Source organism: Brachyhypopomus gauderio, chromosome 1 (assembly GCF_052324685.1).
Source record: "Brachyhypopomus gauderio isolate BG-103 chromosome 1, BGAUD_0.2, whole genome shotgun sequence".
NCBI lineage: Eukaryota > Metazoa > Chordata > Actinopteri > Gymnotiformes > Hypopomidae > Brachyhypopomus > Brachyhypopomus gauderio.
Window position 1 is genome coordinate 24357276 of NC_135211.1, and position 24151 is coordinate 24381426.

General features: G+C 42.4%; 1 protein-coding gene across 3 annotated transcripts in view; it reads left to right on the forward strand.

The window, feature by feature from the left end:
* The window catches only part of ndrg3a (ndrg family member 3a), a 31369-nt gene that overhangs the window by 5919 nt on the left and 1299 nt on the right, over window positions 1–24151 (forward strand). Inside the window, exons 2-16 of one of the 3 annotated variants that reach the window (XM_077004517.1) lie at window positions 6589–6658; window positions 7807–7839; window positions 18641–18746; window positions 18844–18964; window positions 19264–19326; window positions 19685–19745; window positions 20221–20307; window positions 20500–20556; window positions 20648–20751; window positions 20853–20918; window positions 21008–21059; window positions 21213–21260; window positions 21445–21480; window positions 22437–22488; window positions 23683–23721. In XM_077004517.1, coding sequence (XP_076860632.1) covers window positions 6614–6658; window positions 7807–7839; window positions 18641–18746; window positions 18844–18964; window positions 19264–19326; window positions 19685–19745; window positions 20221–20307; window positions 20500–20556; window positions 20648–20751; window positions 20853–20918; window positions 21008–21059; window positions 21213–21260; window positions 21445–21480; window positions 22437–22488; window positions 23683–23721 — 970 coding nt within the window. In that variant the 5' untranslated portion in view covers window positions 6589–6613. Of the gene's footprint in view, window positions 1–6588; window positions 6659–7806; window positions 7840–14101; window positions 14455–18640; window positions 18747–18843; window positions 18965–19263; window positions 19327–19684; window positions 19746–20220; window positions 20308–20499; window positions 20557–20647; window positions 20752–20852; window positions 20919–21007; window positions 21060–21212; window positions 21261–21444; window positions 21481–22436; window positions 22489–23682; window positions 23722–24151 lie in introns of those variants that run through there. The other 2 variants (XM_077004527.1, XM_077004523.1) reach the window with 2 other exon arrangements.

Here is a 24151-nt window from a genome sequence, read left to right on the forward strand (position 1 = left end):
TTGCTTATCTAGAGAGCAGGACAGCAGTAAGCTCTCTGAGTAATTATCCATAAATGTGGTGGCCATTTCCAGTTATGAAGATGACACACAATTATAAATCTCTGCAGTTCCTAATGACATCAGTGCTTTGCATGCCTTAATTAACTGTCTGAATTAGATATTTCACACTGGATGTCAAGAAACCTTTTAAAGCAAATATTCAAAGGTTTAAAATTCAAACTCTGGCAATTTATCACTACAGATTTTGCCACGTATTATAAACTTAGGTTTTTGCATTGGTTACCTATACGTTTTAGAATTGATTATATGATTCTCCTACTAGTTTATACGCCATTAACAGATTAGCACAATTCAAATGTCATGAAGAATTGGGAAGTTTTCAGTAACGCACTAAAATACACTTAACTGTGAATTTACTTCACCAACATTTACCACTTAAGTCAGTCATGTGTGTCTGAAACAAGCCTGCGTAACTTAGCCTCTCCATCAGACCCAGTGCTTCCTGAGAGGGTCTCTCCACAGACCTGCTGTGTCATACTCATACTGCTGCACCACTTATACATGACCACTAAAATAGATCTGTCCATTCTGGTAAGGGAAAGGGAGCTTTGTCAAAGGCATTATTAAAAGCATACCAGACTAGTAAACATTCATGGTAACAAGAATAGCTTCCTCTGCTAATATACACTGAGGATGCACTATGAAGTAAGTTATAAAATTATAAGTTATATTAAAAAGTTCAAAGCCATTTATCAGGGATTTTTTGGGTTGGGTGTTAAAGCGGCTGGTATGGATTCCAAAAATCTCAATTACTGTGTTAAAATGCCTTTTCTAATTTCATAAGGCCATTACATGAACCATAAATAAGGCAATGATCAAAGTAATTGATGTCCATTGAAAGCTTTCGGAGTAAATGAGCAGTTAACTGCATGCAATGGGAGCCAGAAATAGTGTGTGTGTGTGTGTGTGTGTGTGTGTGTGTGTGTGTGTGTGTGTGTGTGTGTGTGTGTGTGTGTGTGTGTGTATACTGGTATTAAGTACATCAGGACATCAGTACATCAGGTATGTACTGACATTAACCTGTCTTTGCTAGCATTGTAGTTATGTTTTTATTTAAACATTTGTAAAGAGCATGTTGTAAAACGTGTTATATAAGTAGATTTGAATTTAACACTCCCATGAATTGTTCTGCACAATGGTGTCTGCCAAATGCTTTAAATGTAAATGTAAACATTTGTTTGTGTATCCTGTCAAGGCAGAAGGAGATCTAGAGAAAGGCTTTGATTGAAACACCCATATACAATAACAAAACACTCAAGGAAGGAGCTTAGGAACCAGGTCACGTAGTAATGTTCACCGACATGAAATAAGACTTCATGATGAACACCACAAACCAGGAAGGATATAAATACACATGCTATTATTATCCTAACAGATAACTGCTGCCCGTGATCAAGGGAGGCGGAGCTCTGGGACTATCCCACACATCAGTTTATGGTTGTGTGTTCGCCCCTCATGAGCTGAGTAAGATCCAGCAAACACAAGAAGGTGGCGGAGAGACTGACGTTCTGGTGTCACTGTGCAGGGTGTCCCCGAGTGTAGCGTCAGAACAGACAGGCTGCATCGTGACTCCAAAGAGCTTTAGCAATGAGCTATACTGCTACGGTCTGGCGCATGCAGCTGTGCCCCCCCCCCCCCCCAACACACACACACACACACACACACACACACACACACACACACACACACACACACACACTGATGGAGACAACAACACAGAATGGTAAAGTGAGTGGAAAAGAGAGAGAGGCAAGCATTAAACAGATTAGGAAAACCTTTCTGGCTTACCCAGGAAATTATCTGACTTATTCAGCAAAGAAGAGTGAGCAGGAAGGAGAATAAGAATATAGCTTTGTGAATAAGCTCTCACATAGGTTACATTTACAATAATAAACACATAACAGTGCAGTCAGTGTGTCGTGCTAGCTGTGGACAGCACTCAGCTTGTGGGAGATTTTGTTCTTTCTGTCTGTGTATGCACAGCTCTTTAGTGGCAGAACCATTTCTTGATTGCCTAGCACATCTGCAAAACATTTCAGCCTGACCCCCAAAATGGAAAAGATTTTTATGAGATGTCTGGATAGTGACAAGAATATGCTATTTACAGATATGCTCTATGAAATACAATTTAAATTTGTGAGATTATTCAGATGTTTTAAGAACACTAAAAGCATTCTGCGACATGGCTACTGAGGTATTGTTTGAACTCCCAATTATACATGGCGGATGAGAAAGCCTGGGGTTTTCTTCTGAGGTTTGTCTCTCAAGGCCACCCCACCCTTCACTTTTGAAAAAACACATCTTCTTATTGCTTCAGGAGTAGATAATAAGGAATCTCTCTCTCTCTCTCTCTCTCTCTCTCTCTCTCTCTCTCTCTCTCTCTCTCTCTCTCTCTCTCTCTCTCTCTCTCTCTCTCTCTCTCTCTCTCTATGTGTGTGTTTGGATTACCCTCTTTGCAGTTACACTAAATCTCTTGGTTGGTGCAACTCCTGAAGAATTCTATGTAAGGGAGCAGGTACCTGAGGTAATACCTCGGGTGACTGGCCTCATTTTATCAAGGCTAACCTTGTTGATGGAGGCAAGTTGCTTTTATATTAATAGATCCCTGCACTGGGTGGTTGTAACAGCACTCCTATGATGTAGTGGAGAAGATAGGCTCATACTCACATTGGGTTGTGAGGTTGGAGGACTTGGAGTGACTGCCCAGGGGTGAGTATTATCATAGGGGCAGGTTAGCCTTCAGTGTTGGTAGGGCCTGTCTCCATTTTACCTCCCTTTCACCATTCCTCCTGGACTTTGTCCCACTGGGTTCCAAGTAGCTGAAAACAGACCCCAAAACACTACAGTACATTGAGATTGGCTTTCCATTTAAATTAAGACTGTTTACTTTGAACGGCGTGACTATGCCTCCTCAGTCAGAGGCAACCCTGGGAAACCGATGGGGCGTAATGTGGGGTTGTTTGTGTATAGTCTAACTGCGAGTTGTGGGCATGCTCCTCCTCTTTTAGAGTTAAAATATTACCATCAGTATTAATATCTCTATGTATGTCCGTTTGAGCAGTAGAACTGGCTGTTTTTAAGTTTCAATTTGCTACAAAGCTTTGTTTACCGCATTAACTCTTATCAGTTCTTATGTGTCATTACTCCACATTCATATTCAGAAGAACCAGAAGCAGTCTGCTTCAACATGAATGAATTTACACATGTATGAAAACAAATACAATTGCAAGTGAGAACTTGTTCATATTATATGCAGGTTTTTAGCAGCTATATAGCAGAAAGTGTGTTTTGTAACTTTCTTCCCTTAGACCAGGAAAGTGTATAGGCATGTGGTAGATCATTCAGAGAGGTATGCTCTCCATAGGAAGGGGTTTATGTGATTGGCAGTGGGAGGGGAGAGGGGTCCCCCACAGAAGCTGAACTGGACACAACAGTTGCTTTTACATCACGGTCCACTGCCTGCGCCGTGGTTACAAGCCCCTCCCCTATTGCACAGCCAACTATGCAGAGAAGCATCTAGACAGCACTATCTCTCAACCATAATAAAATATCTTAGGTTTAATAAACAGGTTATACGCAATTTATGGTCTCCATGGAATCATGCAACACATTTTCAAGAGTTAATCAGAATATGTTTGAAACATTAAAATACATTAAACTACTGTTTATCATATTTAACCTCTTTTTGGTAAACTTCAAAATATATTAACATTCCTTTTCTCTGCTGCTTTTTTCAAAGTGATTATTGACGTGTTATTGCTCAGATGTTTATGCCCATGCACTAAAAATGCAAGCCCTGCCCCTAAGCCCTCTGAGACTCAGAGCAGGCTCGCCCTCTGAAAACCATGCTCCATCATACAGAGCTTCTGACATCACACCCCATAGTGCCAGACAGATGCCCTGAGTCCTGGGAGAGGAGAGACTATGATTCCTCATGCCATTGTGTCTTTGTCGTTGCACAATATGACGCTGATGGCTGAGGTGCTGGCTTTCTCTGCCCTCTGAGTTGTGTGTGCGTGAGAAGGGCATTAGGATAACTGTCATACAAGGCTAATTTAGTCACTTTACACCTTATTCATAGTTATTAGGTTATCATAGGCAATATTTCCCTTTAAACAATCACTTAGGACAGAAAGGTAATGCCGCAGGCTTTGTTGCAGTAAATGAATGCGTTTTGTTAAAGCCTTTCACACGCCTTTTGTCAGTGCTCTCTGGCTCTGGTTCTGGGATTTGTTGTTTTTTTTTGCAGTTCACGCTTTTGCCAGTTTCACACGCTAGCTTTAAGACCTGAATTCTGTTTCAGCTGCAAGTCTCACTCTGTCAGTCTAAAAGGCAGCGGTTACGTAACGCGCTGGAGGAGACTGTGGACGGCTGTTTTCACTTTAAAAAACACTCTGGGATGTTGGTGAGGTAATCCCTCTGTCTGCTGGCTGTATGATTCTCTTGCCTTCATAGCGTCTCCTTTCCTTTGTCCCATGGGATTCTATGCTGAAAATAAACATTGGCTGTCTTTGTCTCTATGGCAACGGTTGCGCATTCCACTGAATCCACAACTATAGTAAAAAGAGGTTGTTTGAGGATGCACCTTTAAGTTGAAGTTTTAAACAACACCCGAGGAAACCAACAGTATATGCCGACAGTATTGCTCATGACAGTCAACGTTGGCAAAAGACTGGAGAAAGTGTTGATATAATGCTCTCCCCTTAATAGGAGACGACATTTAAGAGGAGGTACACGGTTGAGATGGAGCGTCTGGAGAGCTGTGGATCACACGGCCTATGAGCAGGGCAACAACATCACAGAAATCAAACTGATCTAATAAACGCTTAGACCAGCAGGTATCAGGGACAGAAGGGAATGTTGGGTGCATCTTGTGGGAGACCTTTCATGGGGAAAAAGATGTTAATGGTTTGAATATTGCAATATGGATATTGAAGCAATAGTAAAATGTAAATAGAATTTGTTGCTGAGATAGTTTATGATGGATCAGAAGAGCAATTAGGCCTTAACCTGCTTCATAAAGCACATCTGACTTTATAAACAACTGGAACATATTTTCCACCAAGAGAGAAGTGTAGCTGTGAGTGGAAGCGTCCCATAAAGCCCTGTCATATGCAGTGTTTGGAAATCATCATTGCAATAGCTGCATTTGCAATTGTGATGTGCAACATTTGCAGCACTGATTGTCAAAAAGGGTTTAATAATGTTTTTTATATATTACCATGCATATCGAAGTCACATTATGTTATAATACAACTACATGGTATTTTTTTTATTCTCATGAAGACTCTCAGTGTATGATCGGGTTGGAGTCTTAATTCTACTTTTCAATTTTACAATACTGAGAATTTTACAATTAGCAGTTAAATATTTGATACAAATATCTAATTTCGGAATGTGGACTTAACCAAAATATGGAACCAATTTTGAGAATCACTGTAATGTGTGTGCTATAAGAAGTGGTGTGTGCGTAACTCCAAACCGTATTTGTAATCAATGCCATAATTTTGGTTTTCAACATAAAACCACCCTGAGAGGCAGATCTTTGGTAATGTATCAGTAGAAAATACTGATACTGTATCTGCTCTTGAGACAAGGAGAGCCCCCCTCTGCCCCAGACTGCAAGGACAGACCAATGAGGAGTGAGCAAAGACCAATGAGGAGTGGGCATAGACCAAAGAGGAGTGAGCAAAGACCAATGAGGAGTGGGCATAGACCAAAGAGGAGTGAGCAAAGACCAATGAGGAGTGAGCAAAAAAACTGTTGTTTCTTACCCCTCCCCCAAAAGTCCCTGGTTTTTACCAGTAATTACAAAAAACGCGATACTGCCCCACCTAACACAAAAGTCACCTCAAGGTTAGTTCTGCCACAAAGGCCAGTCTTTACAGACTAGTCTAGGTTCAGTAGAGAAACTCATTCTTAGAGTCACAGTCATACGTTTATATGACAATTAATGTAAGGTGCCTGCAACTAAATGTATGAGAATTCCTCTATTCAAGCATCACAAAGATTAAAGAATAGCTGGATTTAATGAGCTTACGTGTGTTTCTTCAAATTACTTGCTCCTGTGTGTGAACTTCAGTTAGGCATAATAGGCTGTTTCTTCAATGTCCTGGCTGAAATACAACCCTTGTCATTGAAAACCCATAATGTGAATCTTTGAAGCCTTTATGGGAAATTCTTTCATGAGTAAACAGTAAGAAGCAGAAAGTGGATTCAGGGAAAATGTTCCTGCAGGGTCCACCAAATGTAATTAGTATGTTAATTAGGTTGTTAATTAGTATGTTAATGCATATGTTCATTAGTATGCATCTACATATTTCCCCATGACTGCCTGTTCAATGCCAAAGATCTTAGGTGATCTGTTATCAATTTTATTTAAGAAGATAATTTAAGAAGCTTAATTAGCACAATCAGTCTTGATTGGTTGTGTGGTCTTCACTGGAGGTAAATATGTGGTGGTAAATAGAAATGTAATGTGTTGCTGTTGTATAGCATGCAAGTACTTATGTTAATCTCTTTCTACAGAGTGATACAGGACAGACAGACAGACATGGATGAGCAACTGACTGAGATCAAACCTCTGCTCACAAACAAGGTGAGATTAGTATTACCTGCATACAACTTTCAGATAGCCCGCAGGACTGTCCATTTCTCTCTCTCTCTCTCTCTCTTTCACACACACACACACACACACACACACACACACACACACACACACACACACGTTATTTGCACAGTGTAATGCATATGCATAGGCAATAAACGTGTTTAAACTAAGTGTACTAAACCCACTTCACGTTCGCAGAACACTACAGACACGTAGAATATTTACACTAGCAGGGACACCTTTACGGCCCTCTATGGCAACGCTGTTCATCAAGTTGAATAATAACGTTCGAGCTGCTACAGGCCACCAAGAGGAGACGGGGGGGATGCAGGGAAACGGGGAGCGTAGGAGCGTATTACTGCAGAAAGGGAAGCTATAGAAAGACCTAATCAGCTAGAAAGACAACAAAGCACAAAACACAAAAATACAAGATAAACTAGAAACTGAAAATTATGGACGCGATCTCGTCCTAACGACGACAAGATTAGAGTGGCGTGATGTTACAGGGTTGCCAACTCTCACGCATTGAGCGTGAGACACACGCATTTGACCGTTTTCACACGCTCTCACGCCACACTTCCGATATCTCACGCCGAAAAAAAAAATCCAGTTTATTTACCTCAGATCCACATATATGATTCAATACGTTACTAGTTTGCTAGCTCTGGCGCCATCCACCGGCGATATAACACTGAATCTGTGTCCATTTACGTTTTACGTATAACTAGCAGTGATCTCACTCTATCATTCAGACGGATTTTTTGCGCTCACCTGTAGACTTTTGCAAACAAAACCTGCTAGGTCTCTTGTTAAGCACTGAGAAAATGACAATAACAACCAGCACTGTCAAGAAATATAAAACTCACAAGTTCTGTTTAACTGCACTTTTTACAGTCGTTTTGACACGCCGAGTGGATACTGAAATCCTTTTTAGAGTTTCACTGACCTCTTGCTCCACCTAGTGGCACTTGTGTGGCACTCAAATATAGAGTAATTTACAAAAAGATATCGGAGTGTACAAAATGGCCAATACTGATCAATTGTGTTAATACAAATGAAATCATACACAAAAGAATTATACTGTAACTTACCTATAGTAATGTATAGTAACGTACCTTCTTATGTTTCTACTGCAGAACGCTCGGAGCTTCCAAGACTTTGACTGTCAGGTGAGTGTAAATGTTATTCATAAAATGGTATGAAAGACCCTTCTGAGTTCCGTGTTTTGACTGTGGTGTAGACTTCACTGCGATGTAGATATTCCTACTTTTGAATGGATGTTGTTTTATTATTAGGTCAAAAACATCTTAATTATGCATGTTCTTTTTATACTGGATGCCAGTGTCTGTCACATTATGTCCTACTCAAAACGCTGTAGTTTAAGACAACACGCATATGAAATTCTGGAGGTGGTGCAAATCTTTATAGAAATGTATCATTGGACTGGACTTGTGGTAACTCACGAGTTAAGAACCAACAAAAACAGGTGCAACGTGACGTTTCCCAGCAGAGGCGTAGCTTGGTAACAGCGTTGTCGTGGATACATATGAGGAAGAAGGTTTAGATCCAATCAATACTCCCAGAACCGTATTATATAACTTGCACAAGACTTTGGCTTATGAGCTCTCACAAACCCCAAGTGACATAATACAGATACACCACTGGAAGGTACTCTCCAGTAATTCTAGACTGATGCTTTATTGAAAATGTAATGCATTGAAACGTGAAGGTATTTGCTTACAGCACAAGGGTGCACTTTGTTTAACCCAAATCATAGCAGGGTGCTTCACATGCCTGTACATACAGTACCAGGTTTGAACCATGTCATGAAGTCACATGTGAATCGTGACCGACATGAAAAATCAAACAGCTCTAAACGAATGATCAGAAATCTCAAATGTGGGGCCCAGTAGGATGTGTGAGGGTATGGCAGAGACGGAGGTAAAAAATGAGTTTGATTTGATAAAAAATAACGCTGAACAAATACCATGCAGATATAAAACTATTTGTTATCATTTGTATTTTGGTCTTCTGAGCAGAGAACACCTTGTTTTGGCATAAATATCCTGTGTGCTTCTTGCTATTCCAGCAAACAGCAAACTCACATACACACCGAAAGCCTGCAGTCTGTTTCAGTAACACTCCATTTATAACATATATAGACATATCTGCACAGCTCTGCTTCAGTGTGGGGATACTGACAGTTTTGCTTCTTAAGCCTTTTCACAGTTACCAGTGTTGTTTGGACATCAGTGTAAATATACATTGTACATCCACATAGTGACAATAAAGACATTCTATTCTATCATATTCCAGAAGGGCAGTAATGGTGTGTATTGGAAAACGATGGTGTGTTTAGTGTTTGGTTATGTGGTGTGTGTACTGTGCTGTGGTAGGACACAGTGTGTGTACTGTGCTGTGGTAGGACTCAGTGTGTGTAGTATGCTGTGGTAGGACTCAGCGTGTGTACTGTGCTGTGGCAGGACACATTTACATTTACATTTAAGGTATTTAGCAGATGCTCTTATCCAGAGCGACTTACAAAGTGCTTTGCATCTGATCACAGAATTCATCCTAGGTAATAGTACACACAGCGTGTGTACTGTGCTGTGGCAGGACACAGCGTGTGTACTGTGCTGTGGTAGGTCACAGCGTGTGTACTGTGCTGTGGCAGGACACAGCGTGTGTACTGTGCTGTGGTAGGACACAGCGTGTGTACTGTGCTGTGGCAGGACACAGCGTGTGTACTGTGCTGTGGTAGGACACAGCGTGTGTACTGTGCTGTGGTAGGACACAGCGTGTGTACTGTGCTGTGGTAGGTCACAGCGTGTGTACTGTGCTGTGGTAGGTCACAGCGTGTGTACTGTGCTGTGGTAGGTCACAGTGTGTGTACTGTGCTGTGGCAGGACACAGCGTGTGTACTGTGCTGTGGTAGGACACAGCGTGTGTACTGTGCTGTGGCAGGACACAGCGTGTGTACTGTGCTGTGGCAGGACACAGCGTGTGTACTGTGCTGTGGTAGGTCACAGCGTGTGTACTGTGCTGTGGTAGGTCACAGCGTGTGTACTGTGCTGTGGTAGGACACAGCGTGTGTACTGTGCTGTGGTAGGACACAGCGTGTGTACTGTGCTGTGGCAGGACACAGCGTGTGTAAAGCTGTAGCTGCTGATGTGTGTGAGACATGCAGTTCTCTGCGCAGTTCCACCCGCCTCCCTCAGTAATGCAGAGAGACTAAATATAGCCGAGCACCTGCAGCTAGCACACAGTGGAGGCTGAGCAGAGTCATGCACGACCTGGGTGTGGGCTTTAACACACACACACACACTCACAGCATACTTTCTGCTGTGGACAAGTGGTGGAAAGAGGACACCTTTACATACAAACACATCTATGGATGTGTGTGAATACTGTGTTTACATATACAGAAATGGTTACATATATATACACACATTTGAACACACACATGTGAGCGTGCATTATGTCTGTGCATGTGTGTGTGTGTGTGTGTGTGTGTGTGTGTGTGTGTGTGTGTGTGTGTGTGTGTGTGTGTGTGTGTGATGAAAATGTTGTATTTGGCACCCATCTTGTGGTGGAGAGAAGTAGTGTAGCCTGTTGGTTTCTCTTATTCAAAATCTCATTCTGAAACATACTCCCTTGTTCCAACACATCATTCTGAAACAAACTCCCTCATTCCAACACATCATTCTGAAACATACTCCCTCATTCCAACACATGATTCTGAAACATACTCCCTCGTTCCAACACAACATTCTGAAACATACTCCCTCATTCCAACACATGATTCTGAAACATACTCCCTCGTTCCAACACAACATTCTGAAACATACTCCCTCATTCCAACACATGATTCTGAAACATACTCCCTCGTTCCAACACAACATTCTGAAACATACTCCCTCATTCCAACACATGATTCTGAAACATACTCCCTCGTTCCAACACAACATTCTGAAACATACTCCCTTATTCCAACACATCATTCTGAAACATACTCCCTTGTTCCAACACAACATTCTGAAACATACTCATTCGTTCCAACACATCATTCTGAAACATACTCCCTCATTCCAACACATCATTCTGAAACATACTCCCTCATTCCAACACATCATTCTGAAACATACTCCCTTATTCCAACACATGATTCTGAAACATACTCCCTTGTTCCAACACATCATTCTGAAACATACTCCCTTGTTCCAACACAACATTCTGAAACATACTCATTCGTTCCAACACATCATTCTGAAACATACTCCCTCATTCCAACACATCATTCTGAAACATACTCCCTCATTCCAACACATCATTCTGAAACATACTCCCTCGTTCCAACACATCATTCTGAAACATACTCCCTTGTTCCAACACATCATTCTGAAACATACTCCCTCATTCCAACACATGATTCTGAAACATACTCCCTCGTTCCAACACAACATTCTGAAACATACTCCCTCATTCCAACACATGATTCTGAAACATACTCCCTCGTTCCAACACAACATTCTGAAACATACTCCCTCATTCCAACACATGATTCTGAAACATACTCCCTCATTCCAACACAACATTCTGAAACATACTCCCTTATTCCAACACATCATTCTGAAACATACTCCCTTGTTCCAACACATCATTCTGAAACATACTCCCTTGTTCCAACACAACATTCTGAAACATACTCATTCGTTCCAACACATCATTCTGAAACATACTCCCTCATTCCAACACATAATTCTGAAACATACTCCCTCATTCCAACACATCATTCTGAAACATACTCCCTCATTCCAACACATGATTCTGAAACATACTCCCTTGTTCCAACACAACATTCTGAAACATACTCCCTTGTTCCAACACAGCATTCTGAAACATACTCCCTTGTTCCAACACAACATTCTGAAACAAACTCCCTCGTTCCAACACATCATTCTGAAACAAACTCCCTCGTTCCAACACATCATTCTGAAACATACTCCCTCGTTCCAACACATCATTCTGAAACATACTCCCTTATTCCAACACATCATTCTGAAACATACTCCCTCATTCCAACACATCATTCTGAAACATACTCCCTCATTCCAACACATCATTCTGAAACATACTCCCTTATTCCAACACATCATTCTGAAACATACTCCCTTGTTCCAACACATCATTCTGAAACATACTCCCTTGTTCCAACACAGCATTCTGAAACATACTCCCTTGTTCCAACACATTCTGAAACATACTCCCTTGTTCCAACACATCATTCTGAAACATACTCCCTTGTTCCAACACATCATTCTGAAACATACTCCCTTGTTCCAACACAGCATTCTGAAACATACTCCCTTGTTCCAACACATTCTGAAACATACTCCCTTGTTCCAACACAGCATTCTGAAACATACTCCCTTGTTCCAACACAACATTCTGAAACATACTCCCTCGTTCCAACACAACATTCTGAAACATACTCCCTTGTTCCAACACATCATTCTGAAACATACTCCCTTGTTCCAACACATCATTCTGAAACATACTCCCTTGTTCCAACACATCATTCTGAAACATGCGCCCTCGTTCCAACACATCATTCTGAAACATACTCCCTCGTTCAATGTCAATGGAATGATAAATGTCATATCAATTCCAACGCACATTGCTTCATTATTGAGCATATTTCCTGCCACTAACAGATTGATCAAGCAGAAGACTAGATTAGGTTAATCTCTGCAGTAGTGCATCCAGCTTGCTAGATTAGAATTGTGCATGTGCTCAGGTAGGTGTTCCTCACCATCGGTGGTGATGAAGCTCACGTAGGTGCTCCTGAAGGGCTTGTAGCGTAAGCAGTGCAAGTCATGACAGTATTATTCCATAACACATCTCTCCCAGCAGAGGGCACCAAAGGCTCTGAGAAAGCAAAGTCATAGCCGCATTAAATAAGGGGTTTAAAATATATTCTATGGTTAGACCAAATTTAGGACATACCACATTTGCAGGATTTAGATTCAGGAGTTTGTGCTCGCCTTTAGGTAATCAATTCTCAATGGGGGTTCAAATATCTAAATTTGAATGCCAGACTACCAAGGGTGTAGGAGTGAGTTTGATTTGATAGTCGGGGAGGACACATTTGCTGAATCAGAGCCCACCCCAAATGCAGCTGTTTTCTATTGGGGGGGGGGGGGGTGTCCTCCATATCCCACATCCCCCATGCTTCCTACACCAATGCATACTACATTGACAGGACTTTAGTAGTATGTATGAAAAAAGTACCCATGCGTAGAATATTTGTGTTATTATGTATTATGTATATTATGAATACATGCCATGTATATTTTATGTATTATTGTGAATTAGTAATATATGTTACAGACTTACAGACTGTTAATGTCTGCTAGAAACACTATGAAGCTATTTGTTACCTTGGTAATATTTTCCTGAAGGTCACTAAAGGTTCTTTAATACAGCAGAAATGAGTGAGAGAGAGAAAGATTGAGAGTGAGAGAAAGATTATGAGAGTGAGTGAAAGAATTATACAAGATTCTCTCTTAAGGGGTCAATAATATAGAGCATGCATCTAAACTGGGAGTGCATGACTATAGGTCTTATCTGTAGTTGGAAACATAGACCAGCATTGTAAATGCTTCATGTATCACTTATGCATGTGGTTAAAATATATCACTGAAGAATGTCTGAATCCACAAAGTATCTATCATTGTGCATTCATAGCTACTCAAATAGTGTGCCCACAGCATCCCTTGTAGGAGAGTCCTGACATTTAATGATATAATAAAATGGGACTAGATTCCGTCAAACAAATCTCTACATAAGTTCTGGTTTCGCTTCATGTGGGTGATGTGTAGATCTTTGATATTCCAAGCCTCTCACTCTTCTCTCTAAAGACGTATAGGACACTTATTTTTCTTTTCCTCAGGGGTTAAAAATCACTAGCACACACAGCTTATACTCCAAGTGGTGGTTTTGTGTGTTTTATTAGCAGTGAGACACTCCATTGTAAAGGTTTCTCTATGTGTTCTACTCTATGCAGGGTATGTAGTGTAGTAATAGCTTGTATGCATAAATGTCTTATTTTGCAGACGTTTGACTTTGCAGTTTGAGAGTATTAATAATTATTAGACACAGTAAACACAATTGTTTCTAAATTAAGAAGGTTTGCCTCAATTTGGCGAGTCGTTTTTGAACATCTTTCAGGGATGGTGAAGCTATGAACCGAATGACCCCACCCAAAGCTATAATGAAATCGGCATCACCCAAAGCAGCTGATCCCCCCCCCCCCCTTCCTTGTCAGTCCCTTCATCCGCCTGACTCGGTCTCGGCCAATCAGAGCCTCTCAGCGCAGCTCTGTGCATGAACACGCTCAGCCTCCCAAGCGCAAACCGCAGTCACTCTGTCTCACTCTCTCCACCTCTCTCCTCCTTCTTTTCACAACATCTTAGTCATCTCACCCACTATCTCCCTCTCTCTCTCTCTTTCTGTCTGTCTTTCTCTCACACGCACAAAACACTCTCCCTCTGCCCATTTCTCATTCTCTCTCTCTCTCTCTCTCTCTCTCTCTCTCTCTCTCTCTCTCTCTCTTCCCTCCCTCCTGTCTGTTTTCCTTGCTGCTACTCTGCCTGTATTTCCACTCTCTCTTCGATATCTACATCAGTAGGTCTCTCTTTCTCTCTCTCTCTCTCTCCACTCTGTTTGCCAACATGTCAACCGTTCTCGATGTGGAGCAGAATGTTTGTCCTGCTGATGCAGTGGTGAGTGTGTGTGTGGGTGTGTGTGTGTGTGTGTGTGTGTGTGTGTGTGTGTGTGTGTGTGTGTGTGCGCTTGCGTGCGTGCTAATTGCCTTGTTTTAACTGATGATAAAAGACTGATGTGTTATCGTACTTTGCCACTGTGTTAACACTGATGGTTATAGGAGAATGTACGATGATGTGTACACAGATGCTTGTCCTCAGAGCTGGGAGAAAATAGAGCGTCCTTAACAGCCTGACTTTACAAGCTTGTGTACAATGAATGTTCATGGTGATTGGGTAGATGAGGTTTAGTATATTCTCAGACAGTGTGTTTTTGGCTGTGCTCTACCTCTTCTGTGTTATGGGTGTTGTATAGAGACGTGATCTTCTGTAGTGGTGCAGGACTGGGTGATTAGCTGCAGGTGCATTGCCCCAATCTGGTCAGAGGCAGCCTGAGACATGCCCTGGAGGTCAATACAGGAGGTCATGCCCTGTATTAACGCATCCATTTGACCACTTAGATGTCACTGGAAAATATTGTCTCCGTTTAACCTTGACTGGGTGTGGTGTGGATAATAATGTGCCGTTTGAGTGTGTCGGTGTGTGTGTGCATGGTGGGTATGAACATTTAAATGTGTGTTTATATGCATGAGTGGGGTGTGTGTGTATGTGTGTGTGTGTGTGTGTGTGTGTGTGTGTGTGTGTGTGTGTGTGTGTGTGTGTGTGTGTGTGTGTGTGTGTGTGTGTGTGTGTGTGTGTGTTCTGTCCTTCCACTGGTTTTGTGCTGTGTAATGGCTCCTGTGCTGTGCCCAGTGATTGATGCTGTAGTTTAGCGGAAGTCTAGGTGGGGGTGGGGACCTGGAAACACACAGAGATAATCGAGAGGGGAGTCAGATCTAATGCCGCTGGCTGTGTGTGTGTGTGTGTGTGTGTGTGTGTGTGTGTGTGTGTGTGTGTGTGTGTGTGTGTGTGTGTGTGTTACAAAAACCGGCTTAGTGGGTGAAAAGAGAGTAAATAATGCAGTAGCCCCTCACCCTTCTTGCGGTGTGACAGGCTCAAAGCCCCACTGGTCCTGGGTTACTTTTTACAGTGTATTTAATAACAAAACAAGGGCGAGCTCTGATCCAAGGTCAGGACCTTTAAATCTTTGTAACAAGCCTCATTAAAAGTTTTTTTTTCTCACTGTTTTTCTGTATTTCTCACTTTTCCTCTGCTTTCTCACTCATTCTCATTCTTCTTCCTAGTGATTACCCTCCCACTCCCTCTTTGGCCCCACATACTGGCTATTGATACATTTGTGTGTGTGTGTGTGTGTGTGTGTATGTGTGTGTGTGTAAGCACTCTTCACCCTTTCTTCTCATCTAGCTTTTTGCGTCTCCACTGTATTTCTGTAAAGCTAGGACACTTCATATCCATCCTGTTCGAAGCGTGACTTTGTCGGCTACGTACAAGTCAGCGCTCAACATGGAGCAGACACTCCAGCTTTTGGGTCCCAGCATAGCAGATGATCTGAAAGTGCACGCAAACCCCCACAACCTCATGCGTTCTTTCAAACACAGATGTAAATGCTTGCCCACTGCGATGTGTGTTCCTGCTGTTCAGCCTGTTGCCAGAACATGTTATGACATCAGCAGCAGTGCAGCAGTGTTGTGACATCAACAGCGGGGTTGGGACATCAGCAGCAGTGAATCAGTGTTGTGACATCAACAGTGGGGATGTGACATCAGCAGGAGTGAATCAGTGTTGTGACATCAGCAGCAGTGTTGTGATATCAACAGCGGGGATGTGACATCAGCAGCAGTGAAGCAGTGTTGTGACATCAACAGTGGGGTTGTGATATCAGCAGCAGTGAAGCAGTGTTGTGACATCAGCAGCAGTGTTGTGACATCAACAGTGGGGTTGTGATATCAGCAGCAGTGCAGCAGTGTTGTGACATCAACAGTGGGGTTGTGACATCAGCAGCAATGAAGCAGTGTTGTGACATCAACAGTGGGGTTGTGACATCAGCAGCAGTGAAGCAATGTTGTGACATCAAAAGTGGGGTTGTGACATCTGCAGCAGTGTTGTGACATTAACAGTGGGGTTGTGACATCAGCAGCAATGAAGCAGTGTTGTGACATCAACAGTGGGGTTGTGACATCAGCAGCAGTGAAGCAGTGTTGTGACATCAGCAACAGTGAAGCAGTGTTGTGACATCAGCAGCAGTGTTGTGACATCAACAGTGGGGTTGTGACATCAGCAACAGTGAAGCAGTGTTGTGACATCAGCAGCAGTGTTGTGACATCAACAGTGGGGTTGTGACATCAGCAACAGTGAAGCAGTGTTGTTACATCAAAAGTGGGGTTGTGACATCTGCAGCAGTGCAGCAGTGTTGTGACATCAGCAGCAGTGCTGTGACATTAGCTGATTGACATTTGGAATCTGTCCAATGATCCTTTTCTAAAGAGAATTATAAACACTTGGAAGCTCATGTGACAAATTCTATAAACCCGTCTAATGGCTCTTTGTCTCTTCTCCAGGTTTTCTCTGTAGTGGGTAAAGCCAAATGGCGCAAATGTGCTACCTGCTAGTTTCAGCAGAGAGGGGAGGGAGTGTTATCAATGTTATCGTGGCTAGTAGATGGTTCATCATGGTCTCCTGGATTTACCATGAATCCCTTCACCCTTAACTGTCTTCTGTGTGGCTGGGAGATGACGCAGAGTTTCTGCTGCACTTTAGTGAACACTCTGCTTAAAGGAGTGTCTCAGGCCAAAATGCTGGATAATGAATTTGAATAATGATGAGTTAGCATTTGTATTCAGGATACATGCTTAATATTTGCTACCATTTTTTGTTTGCACATTCAACGGCTGCATCAGTGTCTTTGTCCTTTGCAGAAATCATTTAATAAATGTGTGGTTAGGCAGTTCTTTACAAGACTTATAAAGTAGATTGTTCCAAACACTAGCATTGCATAAATGCTGAACGACATTTTATATTTTGCACTTAATGCAAATATATTTTTGTACTCTTAAATGTTCTGGTACTGTTGTGTGATCCACTTAGAAAATGTCCTTATTTTTAGTATCAGTGTCTATCTGGGTCCATCTGCATCTTCTGTCTCTCTGTCCATCTTCTGTCTCTCTCTCTGACTCTGGCTTTGTCCATGTTACTCTGCCTGTCTGTTTCTCTTCTGTCTCCCTCCCTCGAGGTCACTGGGATTTTAGGGACACGTGGCTGACGAGGTGCAGGCGGTGTGTGACGTCCTCCCTGTGTGAACGTGTACAGTCTTCCTCCGCTCCCCTCCCCCGCCCTCTCCCTCCTCCCTCTCCTCCCTCTCTCTCTCTCCCTCTCCTCCCTCTCTCTCTCCCTCTCCTCCCTCTCTCTCTCTCCCTCTCCTCCCTCTCTCTCTCTCCCTCTCTCTCCCTCTCCTCCCTCTCTCTCTCTCCCTCTCTCTCCCTCTATCCCTCCCTCTCCTCCCTCTCTCTCCCTCTCCTCCCTCTCTCTCTCCTCCCCATCCTCCACATTGTGGACACTGTGATTGCTTCTATGAGGATCCATCTTCATTCAGAGCTTTTCAGTGCATTGATTTTATAGGAGATGTTTCCTGCTGCTAGTTCATCCTTCCACAGTGGCCGCTCACCATGGATGTATGTGTGTGTGTGTGTGTGTGTGTGTGTGTGTGTGTGTGTGTGTATTATCGATGGGTTTTCTGTGTGTTGTTTTTTCCTCCTGTAACTCCAGTGGAGGTCAATATGCAAGCCGATTCACCCATATATAGGAACAATACCTAAATATGAAAGTCAGCGGTTACATCTCATGTCTTTTTATGAGCGCACATGTGCATATTCAGAAGAAACAAGACGACGTGGTGGAGGTGTTGTGACAGCGCTGTAGAGTCTCTGTGGAAGACCAGCGCTCCGAATGGTTAAAACAACACTGCAGTGTGTCCGTGTTCCCACTACGTCCAACAGGGCCTCGTCTCACTCTGTCCTGCACCGCCACACACACAGCTGCATCTCTGTAGGGAGACATCATTTATCAACCGCAAATTCCTTGCAATTCCTTGACTTCTTGATTCCTTTATTCCTTTTTTGCATAATAGCATATTTAAAAACTAGCAGTTGAGAAATTAACGAAGCTGTAGAGGTTAAAAGTGACAGGTTGTTCCTTCTCCAAGTTGTTAATTAAGAGTTTTCGTCCATTTCCGTCCTCTGTTGTGTGTCAGGAGCATGACCTTGAGACGCCACACGGTGTCCTCCATGTGACCGTGAGTGGCGTCCTCAAGGGCAACCGCCCTGTGATCCTGACCTATCATGACATTGGGCTCAACCGTGAGTGGGAATATCTCATCATCATGTCCGAGTACACGATTGCCTAAAGAATACTCTTGGGATTAAGAGTCGATTTGCGTTCTGTGTTTGCACTCAGATAAGTCGTGTTTCAACACTCTGTTTAACTTCGAGGACATGCAGGAGATCACTCAGCATTTTGCTGTAGTGCACGTGGATGCCCCTGGCCAGCAGGACACAGCACCCCCCTTCCCTACTGGGTAAGTTATCCGAACGGCTCTGACCTCTCCACTACTGATCTCTGTGCACGGAGCACAGGTCATGACCTCTGTTGTAGCTCCAATCTATATAATAGATATAATAAAGAATTCATATTGAACACAAGTCCCAGGATCTGTTCTAGAATCAGCAGCTCCTGTTTATATAATAAAAGAAAACAGGCATATCAGCAGAGAGACCAAAAACATGGTTTGCTGTCACTGTATAAAACTAGACAGAAAATATCTAATCACTGGGAAAAGACAGAGCCTCTGATATGTGTTTGTGTGTGCGTTCTCAGATACCAGTATCCTACCATGGATGAGTTGGCCGAGATGATGCCATCAGTTTTGACCCAGCTGAAGTAAGTGTCCTTTCTCCTGCAGTCTGTGTGTACACACACCCAGCACCTATCACCTAGCACCACTCCTCTACGCCCTCACCAAGAGCCTCTGTAGTGGGACTCTGTTCTGATATCTCTGGGTAGTCATGTGTGACTAGACAGCCGGTGTCCCTGTTAGTGACTCTGCAGAAAACCGCAAAAGGCAGACAGACGTTTGTCCGACGCGCTCACCAAAAGATCATTGTTCTCTTCCACGGGACGCTTGTGTCATGTCACAGTCAAATCTGCTTGGTGAATGGAGTGTGTGTGTGTGTGTGTGTGTGTGTGTGTGTGTGTGTGTGTGTGTGTGTGTGTGTGTGTGTGTGTGTTCTCTTTGCAGGGTGAACAGCGTGATTGGCATGGGTGTAGGAGCAGGGGCGTACATCCTAACCCGATTTGCTGTGAGTTCTGTAACATCATGCTCAGACCAGTCGACATCCCTGTCACATAGATTGCCATCTGTCTCTTTGCCCCGCCCGCCTCCTCACCACATTACCATACAAAAGACTTTCCAATGTCCTTCCGCATCGGTTACTTCATTGTGCTACTAAGATTAAATATGTTAAATATTGCTACAGTTCATATTCATAATGCTTGCCCTTGGAATATTTTTAATGAGCGAAGCAGATTTGAGGTTGCAACAAAACAACCACACCTGCTGTTTTAGTCCAAATGAACGCTGCAGCTCCCAAGATGTATCAGAGATATCGCACTGCAGACTCTGCAGAGAGATATCACACCGCCACATACACATTCTGAATATAATGCACAATCACAGACATACGCACAGTCTGAATATAACTCAAGACTCACAGAAATGCACACCGTCTGAATATAAATAAGCATTAACCACTGAAGTGGCCTCTGTGTTCATAGCTCAACCATCCGTCTATGGTGGAGGGCTTGGTGCTAATTAACGTGAACCCCTGTGCTGAGGGATGGATCGACTGGGCTGCTTCTAAGGTTGGTTGCCAAGTGTGCTGCTTATCCAGCGCTACCTGCTGGGCAGTTTTAAGCCTGTGCATATCTTAGCGTGGCATGTGGTTACCGGGTTGAAAGGTGCTAGAAGGCGGTACCACTTCTGTACATTAGCCTTTACAGCGCTCTTCTACCCTGCTGGTACTGGTTGGTAAAAGTTGTTCTGCTCTTTTCTAGTTCTCTGGATGGACCAGCACCCTGGTGGACATTATTATGTCGCATCACTTCAGCCCTGTAAGTACCGTAGGTCTTTGCCCTGATAAGCAGCACCGTCTGAGTCTTGAGCAGCTGATTGACTTCCTGTGACCCTTGTGTGGTGCTCCAGGAGGAACTGACTGAGAACCAGGAACTGATTCAAACATACCGACTGCACATTTCCCAGGACATCAACCAGGACAACTTGACTCTTTTCTGTGCCTCCTACAATGCGTAAGGCCTCCTGAGCAAAAACCTGTATAATACCTTTATTTTTAAATTAATTACATTATATTTGTTATTTTTATATTTCCGTCTTTGGTTTTGTGTTTCAGGCGCCGGGATTTGGGAATCGAGAGGCCTGTTGTTGGTCTTAATGAAGATACAGTCAGCACACTGGCGTAACTCCAGCTCTTGTTATTCATAGAGGTGGATTATTGTTGTGGAAGGTTTATAGTATTGACCGTTCTCTGTGATTCTTCCTGCACAGATGTCCCACTCTGCTGGTGGTTGGTGACACATCTCCGGCTGTAGAAGCTGTGGTAGGTGGCTTCTGGAGAATCATTTGGGTATCAAGTTGTTGGTCTATAAAAGGTTGTCTGAAAAATATCATGTAATTTTCTCAAACGGTGCCTTACATGTTGCTTCATAATTTGCTGTACAATTTAAATTGTGTTTTTTACCCTGTATAACAGGTTGAATGCAACTCCAGGTTAAATCCAACAAAAACAACACTCTTGAAGGTGGGACAACTTGCATACTGATGTACCCTTATCTGTTATATCTCTTAATCACGACAAAGTTTTTGCTGAGATAATTCACATGGCTCTCTAATATAATCTAATCTCACTAATATGTGGCACTCTTTGTCCTCTCAGCAATTCTCCTTTATTTCTCTGTCTGACTCTTGGCTTTCTTCCTTCACAGATGGCAGACTGTGGTGGTTTGCCTCAGGTAGTTCAGGTAAGCCACACTGTCTGTAATGAACCATCAGACTGGAACAATCTACAAACTTCTATCTCTGAAATGACACTAGAGTGCATACCATGCCTGAAACAAAACATGTTTAAGCTGGTTTACTGAAACTAAGACTGGAAATAGGAACGCTTCAGTGGCTCCACTGTGTAGATTCTTTTTCCCAAAATGAGAATGTGAGATTATACGGAGAGCAGTAACCAGCAGGATTAGGCCGTAATCTGCATGGTGTGTCTGTTAACGATTTATCAATCATCCAACATATTAAAAATTAAATTAGTGTACGCTGGCCACAGTCACTGCTTTAATTAACTATTAAAGGTGTTAAGCTGGTCGTGTACGTTAACTAGTAAAGCCTTTCCATATAAACTCTTAAAAATGGCAAAAAGGTGACATTGAAAACTGTCATGGCTGAAGGTAAAATGTCCTCTTGCAAATCATCTTAAACTAACAGAAAGTATATGTGTGATAGTCTTAACCTGATGATGCTAGAGGAGTGTACTTCATCGTTATTGCCCTCTGATCTCCTCGGTACAGCAGTGCGACCCCACTACACTCTCTCCTGCCTTCTGCCACGTACAGTCACATTCCTGCACATTAACTTTAGTCTTTAAGATGGCAGTGGTGAACTGGATCTAGGAAACTGGACCCTAGTATTTTAATAATAAACATATTAATAAATAACCTGCTTTATAAGCTCTTATTCAGATAAACCACTGAATAATAATTATCCAAAGAAAAATAGTGAGGGAGATGTTTCAGCCTAAGGTTGAGCTAATGTGACACATATGAATATCTTAATACGAATCAAAACAACCACATATGATCATCCCACTGTTTTGATTCTTATCCAGTTAAAAATGATTTTTCCATTTACAGCACATACAATTTTGTGTGTGTGTGTGTGTGTGTGTGTGTGTGTGTGTGTGTGTGTTCTTTCACAGCCGGGAAAGCTAGCTGAAGCCTTCAAGTATTTTGTCCAAGGAATGGGATACAGTATGTACACTGGTTTTTAGTTTTTTAAACATTTTTATACTACTGTTAAAAGTTTGTTTTGTATTCGACATCTCTTTGGTGAACAGTGGCTCTTTATTCAGTGTTATTCCAAAACACTGGCCAGTCCTAAATAAGTCATTGAGGTCCAGAACTGTAGAACTGTGACTAATCGGTCTTTTATTAAGGGCTTGATTAGAAAGGCAATGTGACAAGGACCCACAGACGTACACGCATGCACACTCTCACGCACACACACACACTCTCTCTCTGCACGTAGCTCACGAGTTGTTTTGATCACTCGTCTTGACCACAGACGTGGGTGAAATGAAAATTGCGCTAGTTTGGAGTTCCTTTCGGGGGGTCGTGATCCCCACCTTTGTCAGGCACCCCTTTGAGGAACTGTGTGTGCTGCCAGAAGGCTGGTTGAAAACAAGTTGCATTTATCACTCAGCTCACGAAGACCTAATTCCCCACCAATGTTTTCCTTATTAATTCCTGTGCAAGTGTTCTTTCAGAACAATGTTTAACATACCATTCTGTATATAGGCTATGCCTTTACAGAAGTTATAGGCTACTTGGATGTACATACATTTTACAGGATATTCGCTACAATAGTCTGTCATTATAACTGTGATAGAACGTGTCTTTATAGGATAGCATTATCATAAATTGTAAATAAGAATACTGGTATAATGAAAGTTGATCAGAATTGATTTGATTATCTGGATCCTCCATTTTGGCTGTTATTGTCGGCTGAATTTGATGCCCTCTGCTGGCTGTGAGTTAGAACTGCGAAAGTAAACAGAGGTTAAGCTTGGCAGGTGTCACTTTTAGATTAAAGTTTAAGATGTAAGACCTTGTCTGACGTTTGAACACAGCTGTCACATTGCACTGTCACAAAGATCCCCCAACGGTTGTATACATTAGCTAAAAGGACAACTGGATATCCAGGTGGTTTTGCAACCAAACTCATTCTTTTAAACCCAGAGAAGTTGGATGAACATATTCAGACTCATAGGCTGAATAAATGCCAGTCCTTATGTCCAGGATAGGCAGTCATGACTTCTACCTAACCTGTAGAGTGACTGTGACTTTTGCTTTAATATTCATGCAAATAAGACATGCTCATGTAGTAATGAGGTTGATGGTCTCAGGGCTTGTCTCGTCTCTCTCTTCTCATTTCAATGCTAACAGTTCCCTATGTACTGCTCAGCCACTTGAGCACTGAGTCAGGTACAAAACCTCTGAGCCAACACGTGTCAGTGTCTGCTTTTAGTCACTCATTTGTCTGCTTCATGTTTGTAATTTTGCCTGAATGTGTTTGCATGTATGTGATGTGTTATTGTAAGGCACATAAGTATAGCATTTTAGCATGTTCTGCTAGTCATTATGCACTGTATTGTGTGTTAATTTGGGGCATGAGGGACTTTATATATATATATATTTCCTTTTTATTCTCATCTTTTGTTTGCATATTACTGATTTCAACATACCGTGGCCCTTTCTCAGCTGTTTTGCTCAATTATTTCTCAAATGTTTCTCAGTTATGCAGTTTTGCTTTCACTTATGTCTGTCTGCATCGGTCCTCTGCTCTTACTCTTATGACATAAGAGCAACACTGATGCGACTGATGACAGCGTACACGTCCTCACTAAGGTGTAGA